Source organism: Piliocolobus tephrosceles, chromosome 3 (assembly GCF_002776525.5).
Source record: "Piliocolobus tephrosceles isolate RC106 chromosome 3, ASM277652v3, whole genome shotgun sequence".
Classification (NCBI taxonomy): domain Eukaryota; kingdom Metazoa; phylum Chordata; class Mammalia; order Primates; family Cercopithecidae; genus Piliocolobus; species Piliocolobus tephrosceles.
The window spans coordinates 21,225,551-21,248,097 of NC_045436.1; the positions used below are offsets into that span (position 1 = coordinate 21,225,551).

At 36.0% G+C, this 22,547-nt stretch overlaps 1 protein-coding gene and 1 pseudogene across 2 annotated transcripts in view; one reads left to right on the top strand and one right to left on the bottom strand.

The window, feature by feature from the left end:
* The window catches only part of DDX60L (DExD/H-box 60 like), a 112,913-nt gene that overhangs the window by 7,456 nt on the left and 82,910 nt on the right, over positions 1–22,547 (top strand). Inside the window, exons 2-8 of one of the 2 annotated variants that reach the window (XM_023228720.2) lie at positions 458–527; positions 1,034–1,223; positions 8,943–9,284; positions 12,976–13,092; positions 14,817–14,933; positions 17,703–17,861; positions 21,792–21,933. In XM_023228720.2, the coding sequence (XP_023084488.2) occupies positions 458–527; positions 1,034–1,223; positions 8,943–9,284; positions 12,976–13,092; positions 14,817–14,933; positions 17,703–17,861; positions 21,792–21,933 (1,137 nt within the window). The remainder of the gene's footprint in view (positions 1–457; positions 528–1,033; positions 1,224–8,942; positions 9,285–12,975; positions 13,093–14,816; positions 14,934–17,702; positions 17,862–21,791; positions 21,934–22,547) is intronic. The other variant, XM_023228724.2, reaches the window with a different exon arrangement.
* On the bottom strand, positions 1,429–1,553 carry LOC111554259 (annotated as a pseudogene).

Genomic DNA, 22,547 nt, shown 5'->3' on the forward strand with positions numbered 1-22,547 from the left:
TCACATTTGTGATTTGAAATTGTTTGTATGATTATTTGATCAATCTTTGCTTATTTACTAGACTGCTTGCTCTGTGAAAATTGTAACCATTTTTTTTGGTTCATTTCTTTGTTTTAGGAATAAATGCAGTTCTGTTTGTTTTTCATTTATTATAGAGGTGCCATTCACATCAAATGTAGCCCTTTTAGAGGTACCAAAATAAAATATATCAGCCATATTTAATAAATTCCAGCTCTACTCTTCTACCCTATAGCCCAAGAAGCAGCAACGATGGGTAATTCTCAATCTTTGATATTTGTAGCCTATAAAACCACAATCTTGTAAGATATTCAGATTCAATAATGTTACAAAGTAATTGGATATCTGTATTTCCTTTCCTTAATAATTACTAAATTATATAGCTGTGTAAAAATATTGATGGCTCAAAAAGTCTCTCTTTTTTTTTTTTTTTTTTTAGGGTTAAAGGATCATGCAGGATTTTTCAGGAAAATGACAAAGTTAATTTTGAATGAAATGCCAAAAGCTGGGTAAGTACTGTGAAGTGAAAAAAGAAGGAGCTATACTATTGTATACTCTGGGTATCGACATCCCTCTTAACCTGTATACGTATACATGATCACTCAACCTATTTATCTTGGGGCAACTTGGAGAGGATGGGAACACATTCTTCTTCCTATGGTTGTCATAGCTGTCACTGAACAGATAGTTTCCTAAAGCAGTCAGATTTATGGAGTTGGGGGTTATATATGTCCTTATCCAGAATAACAGCCTTTAGAATCATATTCTCAAGTTCAAATCCTGGCTCTGCCATTTAGCATTGGATAAATTCCTTTGCCTCTCTGAGCCTAATTTTATTTTAATAAAATAGTAATTGTGCTATCTCCTTCTTATAAAGGACAGTTGCTATTTGAAAAGGTATCGTAGACTGGCATGAAGTACTCAACAAATAGTACCTTATGCAATAGTAACAACAACAGCAACAAAGTCTCTGTGAAACATCTGTGATTTTTATTCTCTTTGATTTTTATTTTAGGTATTCCAGCATATTAAATGATTTTGTGGAATCTAATTTTTTTGTGATTGATGGAGATTCCTTGCTTGTCACATGCCTGTGTGTAAAATCATTCAAGTGGGGACAGAATCTCCACTTTTTCTATCTGGTTGAATGGTATCTTGTGGATCTTATGAGTAATGGAGGACAATTCGCCATAGTTTTCTTCAAGGTAATGTGTGATGATTGATGTCTTTTTAGTCCTTTGAAGATTATGACTGAAATCTCTTAACCTAAATAGTCTTTGACCTAAAATGAAGCATGCCATCATAGAAAATATAAAAAGACAGGTTAACAAAAGAAAAAATTACCCATAATTTCACTACTCAGAGATAACCATTCTATATTTTTTATTTTATTAATTTTTTTTTCCTCAACTCTGTTCCCACGTTCACAATATAGATCAGGCACAGAGCCTGGGCTGAGGGGTATGTGGGGTAGTTTACCTCCTTTTCTATACAGTCAGTATAAGAATTCAGCCTGTGATAAGCGCCAGGAAGCCCATTCTTTAGGTTTCAATATTTTGTTATAAAAATTTCAAATATACATAAGTTGAAAGGTTGTGGAGCAAATATCTATATTCCACCATCTAAATCCTACAATTATATTTTATTTTACTTCTTCATGTATCTGTAAGCGTATCCATGCGTTTATTCACCTTTCAATCCTTTTATTTTGGGGGTACAGTTCAAAGTAGTTATAGACATTACATTTAACTCTGAAACATTTCATCATACATGCCATTAACTAGAGTTCCGTACTTATTTGCACTTTTTTTTATGGTAAAATTTACATGAAATAAAGTACACAGTTCTTAAATGTGTTACAAAAAGTTTTGCTCCAACCTAATGCCATTTAATGAGCTTTGGCAAGTGCATAGCATTTACCAGTCCATTGAGTTTTGACAGATGCATGCATGTGTAACCCAAACTCTTGTTCCACAGTATGTCTTCTCATGCCCCTGCCCAGTCCATTCTCACTCCATCCCCTAGAAGCAACCACTGTTTAAATCCTTTCTATTGCCTCTTTAGTTTTGCCTGTTGTAGAACTTTTTTTTGTTTTTGTTTTTGTTTTTGAGATGGAGTTTCGCTCTTGTTGCACAGGCTGGAGTGTTGTGCACAGGCTGGAGTGCAATGCCATGATCTTGGCTCACTGCAACCTCTTTCTCCTGGGTTCAAGTGATTCTACTCTCTCAGCCTCCCAGGTAGCTGGAATTATAGGCACATGCCACCATGCTCAGCTAATTTTTGTATTTTTAGTAGAGACAGGGTTTCATCATATTTGTCAGGCTGGTCTCGAACACCTGACCTCAAGTGATCCACCTGCCTTGGCCTCCCAAAGTTCTAGAACTTTTAATAAATAGAATTTTACAGTGTGAACTCTTTGTATAAACCTTTCATTCAACATAATAATTTTGAGAGGCACCCATTTTGTTGTGTGCAGTGGTATTTTGCTCCTTCTATCGCTTTTGAGTAAGGTTTTATTGTAGAAATGTGCCATGGTTTGTTTCCCCATTTTCCTGTTTCAATATCTTGCCTAGATGAATAAAGCTCCTATGTGCATTCACACACAAGTCTTTGTGTGGACGTAAGTTTTCATTTTCCTTGTACATATATCTGTGATTGAAATACATGTTTTATAAAACTGCCAAAGCTTTTCCTAAGGTAGTTGTGCCCCTTCACACTAACTCCAGCAATGAATAAGAGTTGTGGTGCCCTATGTAGTTGCAAACATTTGTATTTGGTCAGTCCAACCATTCTGTTGGATGTGTGGTGGTATGTCCCTGGGTTTTAATTGGTATTTATCAAATGACTAATGATGTTGCCTACTTTTTCAAGTGCTTATTGTTCGTTTGTATACTATGACTTGTGAAGCATCTGCTCGTATCTTTTGACCGTTTTAAATTGGATTCTTTATCTTTTTCATATTGAGTTGTAATAGTTCTTGATATATTCTGTGTACAACCTCTTGTCATATATATTATTGCAAATATATTTTCCCAGTCTGTGGCTTGCCAGTTCATTTTCCTTCTTTGTTTTCTTTTCTTTTTTTCTTTTTTTTTTTTTTTTTGAGGTGGAGTCTTGCTGCATCACCTAGGCTGGAGGGCAGTGGCGCTATCTCAGCTCACTGCAACCTCTGCCTCCCGAGTTCATGCCATTCTCCTGTCTCAGCCTCCCAAGTAGCTGGGACTACAGGTGTGCACCTCCACGCCCAGCTAATTTTTTGTATTTTTAGTAGACAGGGGGTTTCATTGTGTTAGCAGAATGGTCTCCATCTCTGGACCTCGTGATCCACCCGCCTTGGCCTCCCAAAGTGCTGGGATTACAGGCATGAGCCACCATGCCCAGCTGTCACTTCATTTTCTTATGCCACTTCATTTTCTTAGGGCTATTTTTGGATGACCAGATATTTTAATTTTGATGAAATCTAATTTATTATTCTTTAATGGTTATTGTGCCTATATCCTGATAAGAATCATTGCCTATCTCTTAGTCACAAAGATATTTTCCTATATTTATTAATAATTCTGGAAGTATGTAGTTTCAGCTTTTGCATTTTGGTCTATGATATTTCTTGAATTAATTTTTGTGTGTTTGTGATGTGAATTGGGGATTGAGGTTCATTTGTTCCAGCATCCATGGTTGAGAACATTTTTCTTCTACCAGTAGATTGCTTTGGTTTCTTCATCAAAAATCAAATGATTATGTATGTGTAGGTCCATTTCTGGGCTTTCTCCTATGTTCTATCAAAGGATTTAACAAATTACCAGTACCACAATGTCCTGATTTGTATAATTTTATAGTAAATCTTGAAACCCACTCTGTTCTTCTTTGTTTAACTTTGGCTATTCTAGGTTCTCTGCATTTCCACACAAATTTTAGAATCAGCTTGCCAATTTCTATTTAAAAAGAAAATGGGATTTTAATTGATATTCATTAAATTTATAGATCAATATAGTCTTTCAGTTAGTGAACACAATGTATATCTGTTTTTTTTAAGATCTCTAATTTCTTTTATCAGTTTTGTAGTCTTCAGTGTGGAGGTCTTGCACATCTTTTGCTAAATCTATTTCAAGATATTTCACGTTTTGATCTTACTGTAAATTGAATTTTTAAAAATAATTTTTTATTTTTTGCTGTTTGTATATAGAAGTAGAATTGATTTTGGTTTTGTTTGTTAACTGGTATCCTGCAATCTTTTTTTTTCTTTTTTTTTTTTGAGACAGAGTCTCGCTCTGTCGCCCAGGCTGGAGTGCAGTAGCCCAATCTCAGCTCACTGCAAGCTCCGCCTCCCGAGTTTACGCCATTCTCTTGCCTCAGCCTCCCCAGTAGCTGGGACTACAGGCGCCCGCCACCTTGCCCGGCTAGTTTTTTGTAGTTTTTAGTAGAGACGGGGTTTCACCGGGTTAGCCAGGATGGTCTCGATCTCCTGACCTTGTGATCCGCCCGTCTCGGCCTCCCAAAGTGCTGGGATTACAGGTGTGAGCCACTGTGCCCGGCCTCCTGTAATCTTATTAAAACAACTTATTAATTTCAGTTGATTATTTGTATATTTCTTAGATTTTTCAGTGTCTTCAGTGAATAAATACATGCTTATTTCTTGTTTTCCGATTTTATTTTTTAATTGCTTTTTCTTGCCTTATTACAGTGATTGGCACCTCTAGAAATGCTGAAGTAGAGTGGGAATCTTTACCTGGTTCTTGATCTTAAAGGGAAAGTGTCCGTTATTTCCCTACTAGGTATCATGTTAGCTGTAGTCATTTCACTGATTTCTACCCTTGCCTTTATTTGTTTCTCTTGGATTTTTCTTACTCTTTTTTCCACCAGCTTCATAAATTGAAATTTTAAGCTAAGATGTTTTTTATTTTCTATTTATGAACAATACAATTTTTCTTGTAAGCTCTGTTTTAGCTACATATCACAAATTTGCATCTAATGGTTTTTTCCTTTACTATTTATTAGAAATAATTTCTAACATCTCTTGTGATTCTTTTTTGTTTGACCAGTGGATTATTTAGAAATTATTTTTTTAAAAGTTGGGGGTATTTCACTACTAGATTTCAAGGTATTCCCAAAGCTCTAGTAACCCAAACAGCATGGTACTGGCATAAGAATAGACAGTTGGAGCAATGGAACAGAATAGAGAACCCCAAAATAAATTCATGTATTTATAGCCAAATGATTTTTGACAAAAATGTATCAAGAACGTTCACTGGGGAAAGGACAGTGTCTTCAGTAAATGGTGCTCAGGAAATTGGATATTCATATTCAGAAAAATGAAACTGAGCCCTCACCTTCACTATATTAAAAAATCAAAATGGAGTAAGGACTTAAATGTAGGACCCAAAACTATGAAACTATTAGAAAAAAAATAGGGGAAATGCTTCAGGACATTGGTTAGTGTGAAGATCTTATGGAGACGACCTCAGAAGCATAGGTAACAAAAGCAAAAGTAGACAAATGGGATTATATCAAACTAAAAAGTTTCTGTGCAGGAAAAGAAGTAATCAACAGAGTAAAGAGACACCTTCAGAATGGGAAAAATATTTGTCAATATTTATCCTACAAGGAATTAATATCCAGGATATGCAGGGAACTCACACATCTCAATAGCAAAAGAATTTTAAAAAGATAATCCAATTAAAATGTGGGCAAGTCAGCTGAAAAGACATCTCTCCATAGAAGACATACAAATAGCCAACATGTGTATGAAAGCATAGTCAACATTATTAATCGTCAGAGAAATGCAAATCCAAATCATAATAAGATAGCATCTCACCCCATTAGAATAGATATTGTAATGCTAGTAAGGATGTAGAGAAAGGGGAACTCATATGTTGCTGATATGAATGTGAATTAATTCAGTAATTATGGAAAACAGTATGGAGGTTCCTCAAAAAACACAAAAAGGAATTACTGTATGAACCAACAACTCCACTACTAGGTATATATTCAAAGGATAGGAAATCAGTATGTTAAAGAGACACCTGCCCTCCTGTGTTTATTGCAACACTATTCACACAACCAACATATGGAAACAACTAAGTGTTCATCAACAGATGAATGGATAAAGAAAATGTGATGTGTATATACACTATATAATACTATTTGGCTATAAAAAACAAAATTGTGTCATTTGTGGTAACATGATGATCTTGGAGGACATTATTGCACCATAGGGTGGATATAATTAACAGTAATTTATTGCATTTTTTCAAATAGAAGAGCAGATTTGGCATGTTTCCGACACGTACATACACAAATAATTGTGTCTGATGTGATCAATATGCTAATTACTCTGATTTGATCATTACATACTGTATTCATATTTATCAAAATATCACCCTGTACTCCATAGATATATGCAATTAGTCTAGGTGAGGTGGCTCACAGGTGTAATAGCAACACTTTGACAGGCTGAGCAGGGAGGATCATTTGAAGCCAAGAGTACAAGACCAGCCTGAATAACAAAGTGAGATCCTGTTTCTACCAAAAAGAAAGTACAATTATAAAGTCACTTAAGGATAATTTTAAAAATTAAAAAACTATTGTTTTAATGTATAAATTCTTGTTTTTTTCTAGATGTGTTATCATTGATTTCTAATTCCATTATGGTTGGAGAAAATATTTCTGTATAATTTCAGTTATTTAAACATCTATTGGGACTTGTTTTGAGGTCCAATGTATGACCTATTTTGGTGAATGTACTGTGTGTTCTTGGAAATAATATATATTCTACAGTTCTTAAATATAATCTTCTAGAAATGTCATTAAGTTATAGTAGTTGATAGCTAAAATTAATTTTTATTTGCAACAATAGATACTTATTTTAAGGTCATCTAGGAACATGAGATAGGAGGTAGACTTCCCTCAACAATCTTTCTTTGCTCTCTGAATTTGTATGCTTAAATTCTAGGAAGCCCTTTAGGACCAAAACTGAGAAGAAATTGTATTTACATTCCAGTAGAATGGCAAATTCAATAGGGGCACTGTCCTTATTTGGATTGATCCATATAAACATCCTCAACAGTGTTATGCTATGGTTTTTAAAAATTACAGATTAAATGGCTTCCAATTTTAACAAATCTCAATCCAAATACAAAAGTATTTTATGAACCCATTCCCTCATCCTACTCCTAGAAGCAATTGTTGTTTTACTGCTAAGAATTCTAGTCTATATTTGTTCAATCTTTATGCACAGGATTTTTTGGGGTGGGGGTTAGTTTTGGCACCATTAAAAGTAAAAGCAGTGTTTTGATTGATACCTATAGAAAAGTCAGGGTTCTTTTAAAGTTATGACAGTCTAGTAGGCTAGATTGTCAATATCATTTAAAAACAGATTTTTTTTTTTACTTTTTAAGTTCAGGGGTACATGTACAGGTTTGTTATATAAGTAAGCTTGTCTTATGGGGGTTTGTTGTACAGATTATTTCTTCACCCAGGTATTAAGCCTGGTACCCATTAATTATTTTTCCTGATACTCTCCCTCCTCCCATCCTCCACTCTTCACCCTTGCGCAGGCCCCCGTGTCTGTTGTTTTCCTGTATGTGTCCTTGTGTTCTTATCATTTAGCTCCCACTTATAAGTGAGAACATACAGTATTTGGATTTCTGTTTCTGCATTTGGGACATGATCTCATTCTTGTTTATGGATGCATGGTATTCCATGATGTGTAGGTACCACATTTTCTTTGTCTAGCCTATCATCGATGACTTAGTTTGATTTCATGTCTTTGCTATTGTGAATAGTGCTGCAGCGAACATACACGTGCATGTGTCTTTATGATGGAATGATTTATATTTCTTTGGGTATATACCCAGTGATGGGATTGCTGGGTCGAATGGTAGATCTTTCAGGAATTGCCACAGTTTTCCACAATGGTTGAACTACTTTACACTCCCACCAAGTGTTAAGTATTCCTTTTTCTCTGTAACCTTATCAGCATCTGTCATTATTTTATGTTGAGTTATTTTAACCCTCATTTAAAAAATTTTTAATAATAACCATCTGACTGGCATGAGATGGTATCTCATTGGGGTTTTGATTTGCATTTCTCTAGTGATCAGTGATGTTGAGCTTTTTTTATATGCTTATTGGCTGCATGTATGTCTTCTTTTGTTTTTGTTTTGTTTTGAGACATAGTCTCTCTGTCGCCCAGGCTGGAGTGCAGTGGCATGATCTTGGCTCACTGCAACCTCCGCCTCCTGGGTTCAAGTGATTCTGCTGCCTCAGCCTCCCAAGTAGCTGGGATTACAGGCACCCGCCACTGTGCCCAGCTAATTTTTGCATTTTTAGTAGAAACAGGTTGGCCAGACTGGTCTTGTCCTCCTGACCTCAGATGATCCACCCACCTCAGCCTCCTAAAGTGCTGGGATTATAGGCATGAGCCACTGTGCCTGACCGTATGTCTTCTTTTGAAAAGTGTCTGTTTATGTCCTTTGCCCACTTTTTAGTGGAGTTGTTTTTTTCTTGTAAATTTGAGAAATAGAAAGTTTGATTTGCTAAGAAAAGACTTACATTATTTAGGGAGGAGACACATCACCTGGAACGTTACATTTTTATCTACTAATAGTGATTCACAACAGCTTCTCAATTCAGATGAAGTACATCTATCCTCTTGCTACTCTGATCCCTATTTGAACATAGAGAGTAAAAGAATTGGAAGTGAAGTAGTAGTGTATGCCTGCTCAAGTAAAGGAGATGACTCTGTATAATGCATATTTTGACCTGTGGCATACACTTGTGAAATGAGTCAAGTTTAAGGCCCTTGAGCAAAACAATTAGATCACATGGGTTCAGTCCTATATGGCTTTGTGCTGTAAGCAACAAAATTAACAAATCACTAAAGGAAGATTTCAAAATGATGTACTTTTTTCTTTTTGTCACCACAGGATGCTGAATATGCATATTTTGATTTTCCTGAACTTCTTTCATTGAGAACTGCTTTAATTCTCCACCTTCAACACAATACTAACATTGATGTGCAAACGGAGTTTTCTGGATGCTTATCACAAGATTGGAAGTTATACTTGGAACAGCATTACCCGTATTTTCTGATAGTTTCAGAGGAAGGCCTGAGTGATTTACAAACGTACCTTTTTAACTTCTTAATCATACATTCCTGGGGAATGAAAGTCAATGTTGTGCTTTCATCAGGACATGAATCTGATACTCTCAGACTTTATGCACATACTATGGAAAGCACAGACAGAAACCAAACTTTTTCGAAGGAGGTAATTGACATTAATAACTCTCATTTTTTGTCCTGATTTCTTGTGTTAATTCTCAAAATCACTAACTCAATATTTCTGTATTTTTAATGGAACTTACTATAGGTAGTCTCCAAAAAGGTAATAAATTTAATAATGGTAACAGTGATAATGACGGATATTTATTAAGCACTTATGCCAATTCCTTTTCCTAAATTTCTCTTAATTCTCAGGGTACTCCTATATGGTTTGTGGCATTATTACATCTATCTATTCATATCTAATTATGATATTATCACCTCATCTGTAAAATAATATTTGGAGTATTGAAGTAATTTGCTCATGTTAAATACCTAATTGTGGTATAGTAAATTTATTTATATGCAAGTATAAGAAATATATTATTTACATACTTATTATATGCAAATATAATACAAAATATATTTGCACTTTGTCCCCAGTTGCTGTCACAGAGCTCCTAAAACCTTTGGTATTTCTTGAGTAATAATAATGTCTTTTATTATATGTAAGGAGCTGCTGTTGATCACATCTGAATTTTTTCCTAATGAGGTAACCTAGGGTGGGGCCCCTGAATAGCCTCAGGGTTGGGCTGACCACCAAAAGGACCAAGCCATCAGAGGCTGGAAGCTTCAGTCCCAACCACCAACCTCTGGGAAGGGGAGTGAGAGCGGCTATATATTAAGCTCTATAAAAACTCTTGAACAGTGAGGTTTGTTCAACTCCCAGGTTGGGAAGTCCGGGGAGGATGGTGCACCCAGGGCGTTACTGGGGCCACCAGCCCCTCTCCTCATACTTTGCCCTGTGCATCCATTCCATCCAGCTGTTCCACAGTTGAATCTTTCATCATAAACTAGTAATAGCAAGCAAACCACTTTTCCTGAGTTCTGTGAACTATGCTAGCAAATTACCAAACGTGAAGAGGGAACCCCAGATTTGTAGCTGGTCCATCAGCATGTGAAGCCTGGCATTTGTGATTCATGTCTGAAGTGGGAGGCAGTCTTGTTGGACTGAATCCCTACCCTGTGGGCCCTGCGTTAACTTAGGGTAGTTAGTGTCAGAATGGAATTAAATTATATGGCACCCAGTTGGTGTCTGGAGAGAATTAGAGAATTATTGGTGTGGAAAACCCATACTTTTTTTTTGTTAGTGTTGTAAGTAAAGAAGTGGTTTTCCTTTATGAATAAAAGGTTGACAGTGGATTTCAACAAAAGAGTATGTCTCTAGTTTCTATATTCAGCCATAGGGTGTCCTGCTGCCCAGATCATGGAAAGTAAGAAATGCATTTAACTGGAAATCCATGTGTTTAGAGGTTCGTGTGTTGCATATAGGCAGTGAAATGATGGCTAATATGGAGGAAGGACTCTTAATGAGAAAGAAATGAAGAAGACTGACAAGCAAGTAATGAGATAATTTCTTTCCTTAACATAAACTCATGAAGTCTGTAGAATTTTCAAAGAATTATGATAGACTCATTATTTTGGTATAGTTGACATAAGGTTTATGCAGTATTTATGTTATGAAACTTGGGAGTCAAAAAATATATTAATAATCTTATGAGTGAATCTAGTTTTGTTTCAGTTTTCACATTTTGAAATGAATTCTGATGATGCAGGCCATTTGATAGTTTATCAAAAAAATCTTTAAATATAATTCATATTTTTACTTTTTGTAGCAGATCTCTGCCCTTTGAAATTGGAGCTCCACCTTTGTTTTTTAGTTTTGGTTGGGAAATTGCTTTCTAAATGTACAATATGGCAATAAAACCAACTAAAATTTATCATGTTTTGAGAAACACCCTTCATGTAATTAAGACATAGAGATGTTTGTCATGCTTATTATTTGCTTTACTTTTATTCTGTCATTAAAATATTTCCCAGTATTTTTTTTTTTTTTTTGAACTTTAAACTTCATTTTCTTTTTCTTTTTCTTTTTTTTTTGATCGAGTCTTGCTCTATTGCCTAGGCTGGAGCGCAGTGGTGTGATCTTGACTCACTGCAACCTCTGCCTCCTGGGTTCAAGCAATTCTCCTGCCTGCCTTGGCCTCCCAAGTTGCTGGAATTACAGGTGCCTGCCATCATGCCAGGCTAATTTTTGAATTCTTAGTAGAGGTGGGGTTTCATCATGTTGCCCAGGCTGGTCTTGAACTCCTGACCTCAGGTAATCCACCCGCCTTGGCCTCCTAAAATGCTGAGATTACAGGTGTGAGCCACCATGCCCAGCCTCTAGACTTTATTTTCATATTGAGAAGAGGTACTGTTACCAGTAAGTCTCTATTTTGCCTGAGAAATACCAGACTCTGACTTAAAAATGCAATACTAGGGTCTTGATTGGTCTCTCCTTAAGAATAACCTTATTTATGTATTTATTTATTTTTAATAGAAATGAGGTCTCGCTATGTTGCCCAGGCTGGTTTCAAACTTCTGGGCTCAAGTGATATTCCTGCCTCAGCCTCCCAGAGTGCTGGGATTACAGGCCTGAGTCACTGTGCCTGGCCTTCTTTTCTTTTTAAATTGATGATTTTATTTTCTGTGAAATTATTTCCTGATTCATTATCTGTAAGTATTTCTCTGAAAGTTATTTTTCTCACCCCCTTTGGACTGTTTAAATTAGTCTCAATAAATATTATAGATGTATTATATGTTGATAATTGTTCAGGATTGGGGGTTCATACTACCTTCTCTAATTTTCTATATTTTTGAAAGCTCCATGATACCAAAACAATTCATTATACTCTGAAATAAAAATTAATTTGGCAAAGAGGGAATATGCATGTTTATCAGAGCTTAAGAAAAATTGCCCTAAAGACATTTGAGGGTGATTTTGCTTAGTATACCTTATAACACATGTAGAATTCAAATATCTCATTAAAAAATTAATTTAACTTTATTTTAAGTTCTGGGATACATGTACAGAACATGCAAACATGCAGATTTGTTACATACGTAAATGTGTGCCATGGTGGTTTGCTGTACCTGTCAACCCATCACCTAGTTATTAGGCCCTGCATGCATTAGTTACTTATCCTGATGCTCTCCCTCCCCTGTTTCCCCAATACACCCTAGTGTGTGTTGTTCCCTTCCCTGTGTCCATGTGTTCTCATTGTTCAGCTCCCACTTATAAGTGAGAACATGTGGTGTTTGGTTGTCTGGTCCTGCATTTATTTTGCTGAGGATAATGGCTTCGAGCTCCATCCATGTCCTTGCAAAAGACATGGTGTTGTTCCTTTTTACAGCTGCATAGTATTCCATGGGATATATGTGCCTCATTTTCTTTATTCAATCTATGATTGATGGGCATTTGGGTTGATTTCATGTCTTTGCTATTGTGAGTAGTGCTGCAGGGAACATACTTATCCATGTATCTTTATAATAGAATGATTTATATTCCTCTGGGTATATACCCAGTAATAGGATTGCTGGGTCAAATGGTATTTCTGGTTCTGAGTCTTTGAGGAATTGCCACACTGTCTTCCATAATGGTTGAACTAATTTCATCCCCACCAACAGTGTAAAAGCATTCCTATTTCTCTGCAACTTTGCCAGCATCTGTTGTTTCTTGACTTTTTAATTATCGCCATTCTGACTGGCATGAGATAATATCTCATTGTGGTTTTGATTTGCATCAAGTGTCTCATTTTTTACAGCTGAGAAACACTTTATTTATGGTATTTTATATGGTTTTCTCCCTTTTACAGAATGAAACAGTGATTCAGAGTGCATATAAAAGCCTCATACAACACTTGGAAGAAAGAAGGATTTTAGCATTAGCACTTCATTTTGAACATTTGAAATGGAATGATATGATGGAAGAGGTATTAACATTTTCATTTCTTTAAATAAAAGTTTGATAGAATTTGATAAATGAGAACCAACTTTTGATTAGTTCAGTCCTTAGACCAGGCTAAAGGGTGCCATATACCTCCTTAGTACATGTATATTATCTGAATCTTAGAATGTCATGCTCTCAATGTACCTTGAATTCATCGGATAGCATATGTAATTTTATGTTCATTTCTGGGAGCCGTATTTTAAGACAGACTCTGCAAAACTAGAAAGGTATAGTACTTAATGCAACAGTAATGTTTATTTTCCATTATTCAAATTGAGGAGGGCTCTAAGATATCATTTGCCATATAAACAGTCAAAATGTGAAATTAATTATACCTTAAATCTAATTTTCTGATTATCTTCTCAAACTATGCTTTATACTACTGTTTATCATGGTGGATTACTAAGCACCTCTTTCTTGTTTTTTTTTTTTTCTGATTCTCAAATGGTAAAAGATAGTTGCATGAGAAAGTTTGGAAAAAACAGAAAAGTAGTGAGAATATTCATAATTCCACTACTTGATATTAGCATTTTAATGTATATTTTTATGTAGCTGAGGACATACTGTGTGTGTGTGTGTGTGTGTATATATATGTGTGTGTGTGTATAGTTTATATATGTGTTTTTGGTGTTTTTTCTTATTTTTTCAGACAAGGCCTCACTCTGTTGCCTAGTCTGGAATACAGTGGCACAGTCATGGATCACTGCAGCCTTGACCTCCCAGGCTCAAGTGATCCTCCCACCTCAGCCTCCTGAGTAGCTGGACCCACAGGCATATGCCACCATGCCTGCCTAATATTTCATTTTTATTTTATATAGAGATGGTGTCTCACTTTGTTACCCAGGCTGGTCTTGAACTCCTGGGCTCAAGTGATCCTCCTACCTTGGCCTCCCAAATTCTTGGGATTATAGCTGTGAGCCACCATTCCCAGACTGTATATATATTTTTAGTGTACATTTCATTAAGATTAGTACATATTTTCTTGTCATTAAGAAGTTTTCACAAATGTAATATCTAATGAGTGCATTATATTTTCTTAATGCTAGACACTGAAATTACTTCAAAATTTTGGCTGATATAAATAATGTTATAATGAACATTTTGATGTATACATTTTTTGTATACATACTGGATGATTATTCTGCTATGCTAAATTCCCAGAAATTCAAAACTGGATCATAAGGCATGAACATATTTAATGATCTTGATGGATGTTGTCAAAGAGCTTTGCAGAAATTCTATATCTACCTGTACTTTCATCTTTAATCTGTCAGAGAGGTGACTCACTGCACAGTTTTCAATGTTGCATTATATTATTTTTAAAATTTTGATATTGATATTTATAACAAGCTAATTATTGTTTTCACGTATATTTATCTGATTTTTAGTAAAATGGAATGATTTCATTTTTATTAATCAATTTCCTCCTTTGTGAATCAGTTGTTCATGTTTTACTAAATCTTAATTTCTTATTGAGTTATTTATTTCTGTACATATTTAGGTTTTCATATTTCTTTGCCATATTGATTGTAATTATTTTTTAATTTTCTATCATTAAAATTATACATTTTTAAACTAAACATTTAAAGTTCTGTTTAGTCAAATCTATACAGTCATTTTCTTTATGTTTCTTACAAGTAAGAGCACTTCTGAGTAAAAGAATATTTCTAAATAATTTGACAGTTGAAGAAATTTCTTTTTTGATAGGCGTGTCAGACTCTATTTCTGCTTCAGTGCCTATGTCCAGAAGGATCGGACATCCAGCGTGTTCTCTGTGTCACGTCATGTTCACTATCCTTGAGAATGTACCATCATCATGTCTTAGTAAGTAAAAAGAAGGCAGCCGCCGGGCAGAAAGCTGTCATTCATCAGGTGTAACTGGTGTAGCTTCACTGGTGGCATCAGGTTCTCCACTGTTGACATACTCTTGGTTTCTGACGGCCATTTTCTTCATTAGGAATTTAGCTCCTTCCCACACCAAGTTACGTGTATTAAATAACAAAAAGGAGAGAACAATTAGAATCTGTATAGATAAGAAAATATTATGTTACATAATTTAGTGTTTTTCTTAAAATACAATGTACGGTAAGTTTTATCTGGTGTTTCACTTAGTAGTTATTAACCCAGTTCTAACAAACAGAGAAAGGGAGAAGGAAGAAGAAAAGAAACAAATTGGAGGAGAGGCCGTTCTGTATGCTGTGTTTCAGGCTCTTTGTGTTACCTGACACCATGTAATCTGACAACAACTTTTCAGTAGAGCAATGATCGCTCTCTCCTGTCAATTCAAGACTTTGAGACCAAGGCTTCCCTAACCTACCTAAAATCACATGGTAAAAGGCAGCCTAGATTTTGACTAGGGTGGTTGGCTCCACAGCTTGTAATGATTCTGCTCTGTTAAGCTGTGTATTTAAAAGAACGGTTCTGTTGTTGTTTATTAGTATCACTGAGACTATAGAGAACCTGAATTTGTATAATTGTTTTCAGCTTATAGGGCCCTTTAGGAATCTTGAGGAACATAGATTTTCCGCTCTACTATATGCATCTCTGCTTGTATAAGTACACACACGCACACACACACACACACACACACATACACAGTTTGTATGCAGTCTAGATGTCAGTGTGTTTCAGGCTGAAAAACTCTGTTCTTAAAACAAACAGCAATAAAAGAAATAGGAAAAAAAAAGAGAAAGAAAAAGAAAGAAAAAAATGTGACTGTACAGGGCTCAAGAAGTTAGTATTCTATAGGAGAAAATTGTCCATTTCTTAAATCTATCAGCATGATATACTTTGTGCATGGTAACACGTGCCAAAAATAAATATATCTGGGGAGAGAGAAGAAATAGACATGATATCTACCGCTATTGATCACACATATCTTGGAAGGCAATTTTAATGTTCCTTTGAGATAACTAGAGAAATTTCAGACCTCTAGTCTGAACCACCAACTCAACATTTTCACTTGGATTTGTGATAGACATCTCAAATTTAGGATTTCTGGAACCAAACTCCCCAAACCTGCTCCCGCCTCACTCTTCTCCATCCCAACAAATGACAACAATACTCTTCTAGTTGCTCAAAAAAAAAGAAAAAAAACCAACCAAACAAAATAACTTAACTCTTCAGGAGCACCATAGAGAATGGAGAGAGCCGTGAGCATTTTGTGCTTCCTCCTTCTTGATTCTTTCCTTAGTTTGAATTTCCCATCTTTGATTTTCTCTTGACTGATAACACATTTATTAATTCACTTAGCTAAGGATATTGATTGTCCAATGTGTGCTAATAGCTGCTTTCAACCTACAAAACTGGAATGTTATGAAGACTAGCTAATAATAGGTAATACTTAGGGTTTACTATGTATTGGTGATATTCTAGATATTTCACGTGTCTAATCTCATTTAGTTTTTCCAGAAACCCTATGAGAAAGTGTACTGTTACTATCCTGATTTTTTACATATAGGAGAACTGACTCATGCAGTGTCTTGGCTGGAATCAGTTTTCAGAGCCCAGATCCTGAATTATTGTGCAATAGTCTTTTAAATGTAGGAGACAGAGCACTCCAATATTTTAATTTAGTATGTAATACAGTAGATCTTAGCTATGTAGATTTCTCTAAAATTGTGACCTTGAATACTTTTTGAAGATAAACAGTAAAAAATGGAGAACTTAAACACTTTACATTATTTCAGCATGATTGTCAGAATTTTAAGGACATACTTAAAAATGATAATTACCTTAATATATTCACTTTTATGGTATGCTGAAGATGTGCTGTGAGTGGGAGTGTGAATAGCACAGATCATAGGGTTCTGGGTATAAACGTTGATTTCTCATAAAAGTTCATAGTGATTAATTTGCTTCTTTCTTACATGATTTACAGATGGATAGGGACCACAATCTCATTTGAATCTCCTTACTGTATTTTCCTAATTGTTTTTGGAAAAATATTTTCATATGACCATGCATGATATTTTTAGTGGTTCTAATTTTAAAAAATGAACATGTTGAACCCAAATCAATCTCCTTGTAATTTCAGTTACCCCGAATTTTGCTCTATGAAGATACCCAGATTAAGGTTTTTTTTTTTTTTTTTTTTTTTTAACCTTCCATGTGATAACCCTTTCGTAAATAGTTCTGAAGTCTGCCACAGGAGGTGAAACTTGACCATTTCCTTCCCTGATTTCTCATTCAATATGTGTTACAGATAGATTGCCATCCGGGATTTCTCACCCTGAACTTGCCATGGGTTTGTGGAAATTATTCTTCACTCTCTGAAATGACAGAGCATTTTACATGGGACTCTGTCAATGCTCAGACCTCAGGGTCAGGGACTTCCTTTGCTGCCAGCTCATTTAAAGTCCAGCTTCACTGAAAATCCTAGGAAATGCATTATGTAAACTACTAAGCCTGGAGCTTTCCCTCCCTCTTACCTACTTCTGTATCAGTGCAGCCAGATTTTGTATATGCGGAAGGGGACTTTCTCACAAATGTAGATGTAAAACTTTGAAGATATGTATCTTCATGGAGTGCCTATTTCAATGCCATTTCACAGCGTGACATTGTGGCTGTTCTCATCTTCTTTATTGTACGCAGGTGCACAGTAATTGCCTATCCCTGCAGGAGGTGGAAGATTTCTGCAGACTGCGTTGCCTCTGTGTGGCTTTTCAACTCCACTTACCCCTTTCTCAGAGAGCTTGTTCTCGAGTCATCACATACTCTTGGCTTTGGGACAGTAATTATTTCTTAAAAATGGTAAACATATTTTGTTTATTATTTTGTCTGAACGTGAGAGATGAAAACCATGATCACCTTTAAAACAAGAGTTATATTGGAATAATGCCAGATCTAATTAGCTGATCAGTCAAGGTCCTATTTTCAACAACTTCTATTTTTGGTAGTGTAATGAGGAAAACCACAATATATCTGTTTTATAGAAGCATGAAAGCCTTCCTCTTTTTCCTTCTTATCTCTGATGAGATCTTGTTTTTATATAATCAGTCATAGAAAATTGATTGATATTGTATTCTCTTTGTAGAGAAACTCAGGAAAAGTGTTTATTTATTTTTTCTGTTTATAATAAAAGCATATTAAAGGAAAGTTAAATATTGAAGCAAAATTAATAATATGTATTCCTAACCCACTGCTCAAATTAATACTGTTAACTGTTAATATTTTGGTTTAATTTTCTTCATTTTTTATTTTAGGGCATAGTTTTTGTTTTGGTTGCAATCATACGATATATGTTACATGTTATTGTAAAAGTATTTTCACTTTTGGTTAGCATAATTTTTTAAATGTTTCATTTTTGTGAATACATAGTAGTTGTACATACTCATTGAGTGTGTGAGATGTTTTGCTACAGGCATGCGATGCCTACTAATCACATCGTGGAGAACGGGGTATCCATTCACTCAGGCTGGTTAGCATAATTGTTATGGCTACTAAATATGTTTGAGTGATCGTATTGTAGTTTACTTAATCATATCTCTGTCAAGGGACATTAGGATCATTTGAAGCTTTTGTATCGTAAATGCTACTGGCCTTGAGGCATTTTGTGTTTAAAGTTTTCCTTATAATTTGTAATGAATTACTTCGAATAGATTTTCTGAAATGGGAAAAGAGGTGATAAGCCAAAAAGATGTTGAAAATTTGAAGATCTTGATAGATACTGTCAAATTGTTATCAAAGACATTTTAAAACCAATCTGTCAGGCAGCCATTCCACACACGTTTATTCAGTGCATATTCACTGTGATCAGCACCAAGGAAGGAGTTGAGAGAAATACAAACTCTTATCTCTTCTTCTTCCACGGAATTTCAGTTTGCATTATTGAGTAAACAGTAAAATGATTACAAAGGTGCTGATGGATATGAAGGAGGGACTAACGAAGCTTTGGAAACTAATGATTAAGAGACACAACCCAGTCTGGAAAGGCTGACCTCTCTGAAGGGTGAAGAAAAGTGAAATGACTCATGTTCTGAAGGATGAGTAATGGTTAGCTGGGGGAAGGGAAGAGCAAAAGGTTTTTAAGAGAGGAAGTAGCAGTTGCTAATGCCCCAAGGAGCTGAGATACGTTTAGTGTGACCAGAGAGGAGAAAAGCTGATGAAGCTGAGTGGGGGGTAGAAGAAAAATCAATACAGTACTTGTTGGCTTTGTTAAGGACTTAGGAAATCCTAAGAGTAGTGAGAAGTGATTGAAGGGTTTCAAGCTGAAATTGACATTTTTGTTTAAAGGTTCTTTGGCAGAAGTGCATAGAGCGCATTGTGGACATCCAAATATACACATGAGGAAACCGCCCCGGTGATCACATGGTGATGATGCTAACATGGTTAAAATGTTGGTGGCAATAGGAACAAAGAGAAGTTGAAAATGCAAGAGTTATTTAGTTCTTCAAGGCTTTGAAGCTGACAGGGTTAAGGAATAGGCTATGAGGCAGAAGGGAGAAGGAAGAGTCAAAGATGACTTTCTGGTTTCTGGCTAGGCCAACTGTGTGAATGCTGCCACTGTAAGAAGAACATTCTGAGGAGGAAAATAATGAATTTGGGAAATAGTGAGTTTGAGATGGTGGCAATGAGACTTGCAAAGGAAATACCTAAAAGGCAGTTTCAGTATTCTTTGGACTGGGAATAAAAATTTGGATCAGATATTTCTTTTTTTTTTTTTTTTTTTTTTTTTTTTTTTTTGAGGTGGAGTCTGGCTCTGTCGCCCAGGCTGGAGTGCGGTGGCCGGATCTCAGCTCACTGCAAGCTCCGCTCCAGGTTTACGCCATTCTCCTGCCTCCGCCTCCCAAGTAGCTGGGACTACAGGCACCCGCCTCGTTGCCCGGCTAGTTTTTTGTATTCTTTAGTAGAGATGGGGTTTCACCGTATTAGCCAGGGTGGTCTCGATCTCCTGACCTTGTGATCCGCCCGTCTCGGCCTCCCAAAGTGCTAGGATTACAGGCTTGAGCCACCGCGCCCGGCAGATCAGATATTTCAAAATGAAGGGAATGGTTTATTAGTGTTAAATTCTGAAGATAATATGAGGATGCTGACAGAAAATTCGGTGACTTTAATAGCATGAAAGTCAAGGCCAATTATTATTACCGTTTTGAGACAAGGTCTTGCTCTGTTGCCCCGACTGGAGTGCTGTGGCATGACCATAGCTCACTGCAGCCTCAACCCCCCAGGCTCAAGTGATCCTCCCACCTCAGCTTCCCTAATAGATGGGACTATAGGCACATGCCACCATGCCTGGCTAATTTTATTTTTTGTAGAGGCAAGGTCTGGTCATGTTGCCAAGGCTGGTCTCGAATGCCTGGGCTCAAACAATCCTCCTGCCTCAGCCTCACAAAGTGTTGGGATTATAGGCATGAGCCATGGTACCTAGCCTAGGCTAGGGCAACAGAGCGAGACTCCGTCTCAAAAAAAAAAAAAAAAAGCTGTTTTGGTAGAGTGATGGGGTACAAAATCTATGGAATATTCAACAATAATGAGTGGATGGTTATAAAATAAAGGTAGTGGAGGCAACTCTTTCCTTGGAGTTGGTCTTAGTTCATCTGTAATCTTTTTTTTTTTTTTTTTAGGGAGACCAGAGTTTTATCATTGCTCAATTCAGTCTCCCCTGAGCATTTGGAGATCAGAGTTTTTAAGGACAACTTGGTGGGTAGGGGGAAGCCAGTGAGCCAAGAGTGCTGATTGGTCAGGTCATAGATGAAATCATAGGGCGTTGAAGCTGTCTTGTTGCACTGAGTCAGTTCTTGGATGGGGGCCACAAGATCAGATGAGTCCGTTTATAGATCTGGCTGATGTCAGCTGATCCATCAAGTGCAGGGTCTGCGGAATATCTCAAGCACTGGCTTAGGTTTTACAATAGTGATTTTATCCCCAGGAGGAATACTGGGGAGGGTCAGAATCTTGTAGCCTCCAGCTGCATGACTCCTAAGCCATGATTTCTAATCTTTTGACTAATTTGTTAGTCCTCCAAGAGCAGTCTAGTCCCCAGGAACAAAGGGGGTTTGTTTTGAGAAAGGGCTGTTCTTATCTTTGTTTCAAACTGTAAACTGTAAGCTAAGTTCCTTCCAAAGATAGTTATAGTTCAGCCTATACCCAGGAATGAACAAGAACAACTTGGAGGTTAGAAGCAAGGTGGAATTCGTTAAGTAAGATCTCTTTCACCATCTCAGTCATAGTTTTGCAATGGTGGTTTCGATGCCTCCTTTTGGGTTTTATAACATCTTAATCTTAAGGTCTTGGCTAAAGAAGATGGAAAAGGGCAAAGACCGCTCTGTTTCCTGCTCACCAGGGGTGTAGTGGGGGTAGGTGCTGACCCCAAAGTGAGAGAAATGGAATCATTTGCAACTTTCTGAATGTACTTATGCAAGCCTGTCTGGGATTCCAGGACCTACATGACAAAGGTGTTAGTATTGTCATCTATAGTTTTAGTACCACATCAACGGAACAGTGTACTGTAAGGTAAATTATGAGTACTAGGATAAGCAGTGCAATTCCTAGTTTTAAAAGTAAAGACATGAAAGCATTAGTCTGGAGACTTATAGACCACCATCTGTAATCTTTGTGGTTGTAATGACTTTATCGTTCCACCCAGAAATGTCCCTTGTGACCTACCTTACAGGGGGTTAACCATGAGTATGAAATTATTCCATGACTCCCTGCTAATAATGTTTTATTTTTAATTTGCAGAACAAGTGGTGTGAACATTTCATTTTAAGCAACTTAAACGTTTTGGGATGTTGGAATCTGAATTTAAATCATGTTTCTGACTTGTATGATGAACAATTGTTAAAGAATATTGCCTTTTACTATGAATTTGAAAGTACTCAAGGTAGTACCTTAATATGTATTAACATTATATCATAAACAAATTATATAAAACCCTTATAAATTTTCCAGTACATACCACAGCAACATTTTTGTTTGTTGAAAACCTTTGTGTGTGTGTACATACTTTTTACATATTTTATTTTTACTTCACTTAATAGCATTTGAAAATGAGTTTAATGCTATGATATAATATTAAGTTATATTTTTATTTAAGTGGTAGATGCATATTTTATAACACTGTAATTAATATAATCCTTTCACTATTTTTGAACATTTAAGGATGTATTGCATTTTTTCCTAAAAATAAATAAAACTGCATTTTGGTACATACATAATTTTTGCCTTCCTTTGAATATTTTTATAGAGTAAGTTATCTAGAGTGGCTTACATAGTCAGAGAATAATAAAACATTTCAAAACATATCTTTCCTGAATGAACATTATTGAAGTTTGTTGGGCTTCTGGCATTTAATTCCCTTAGATAACAAACATTTGAATAAACTCACTGCATAAAATGTAGCAAATTTTACTAGTTTTAACAAAATTCTCACCCTCTCCATATTCTGTAAACTCTTTAAAAACTTGTTTTTAAATTAGTTTTTAAAGTTGCAAGCTT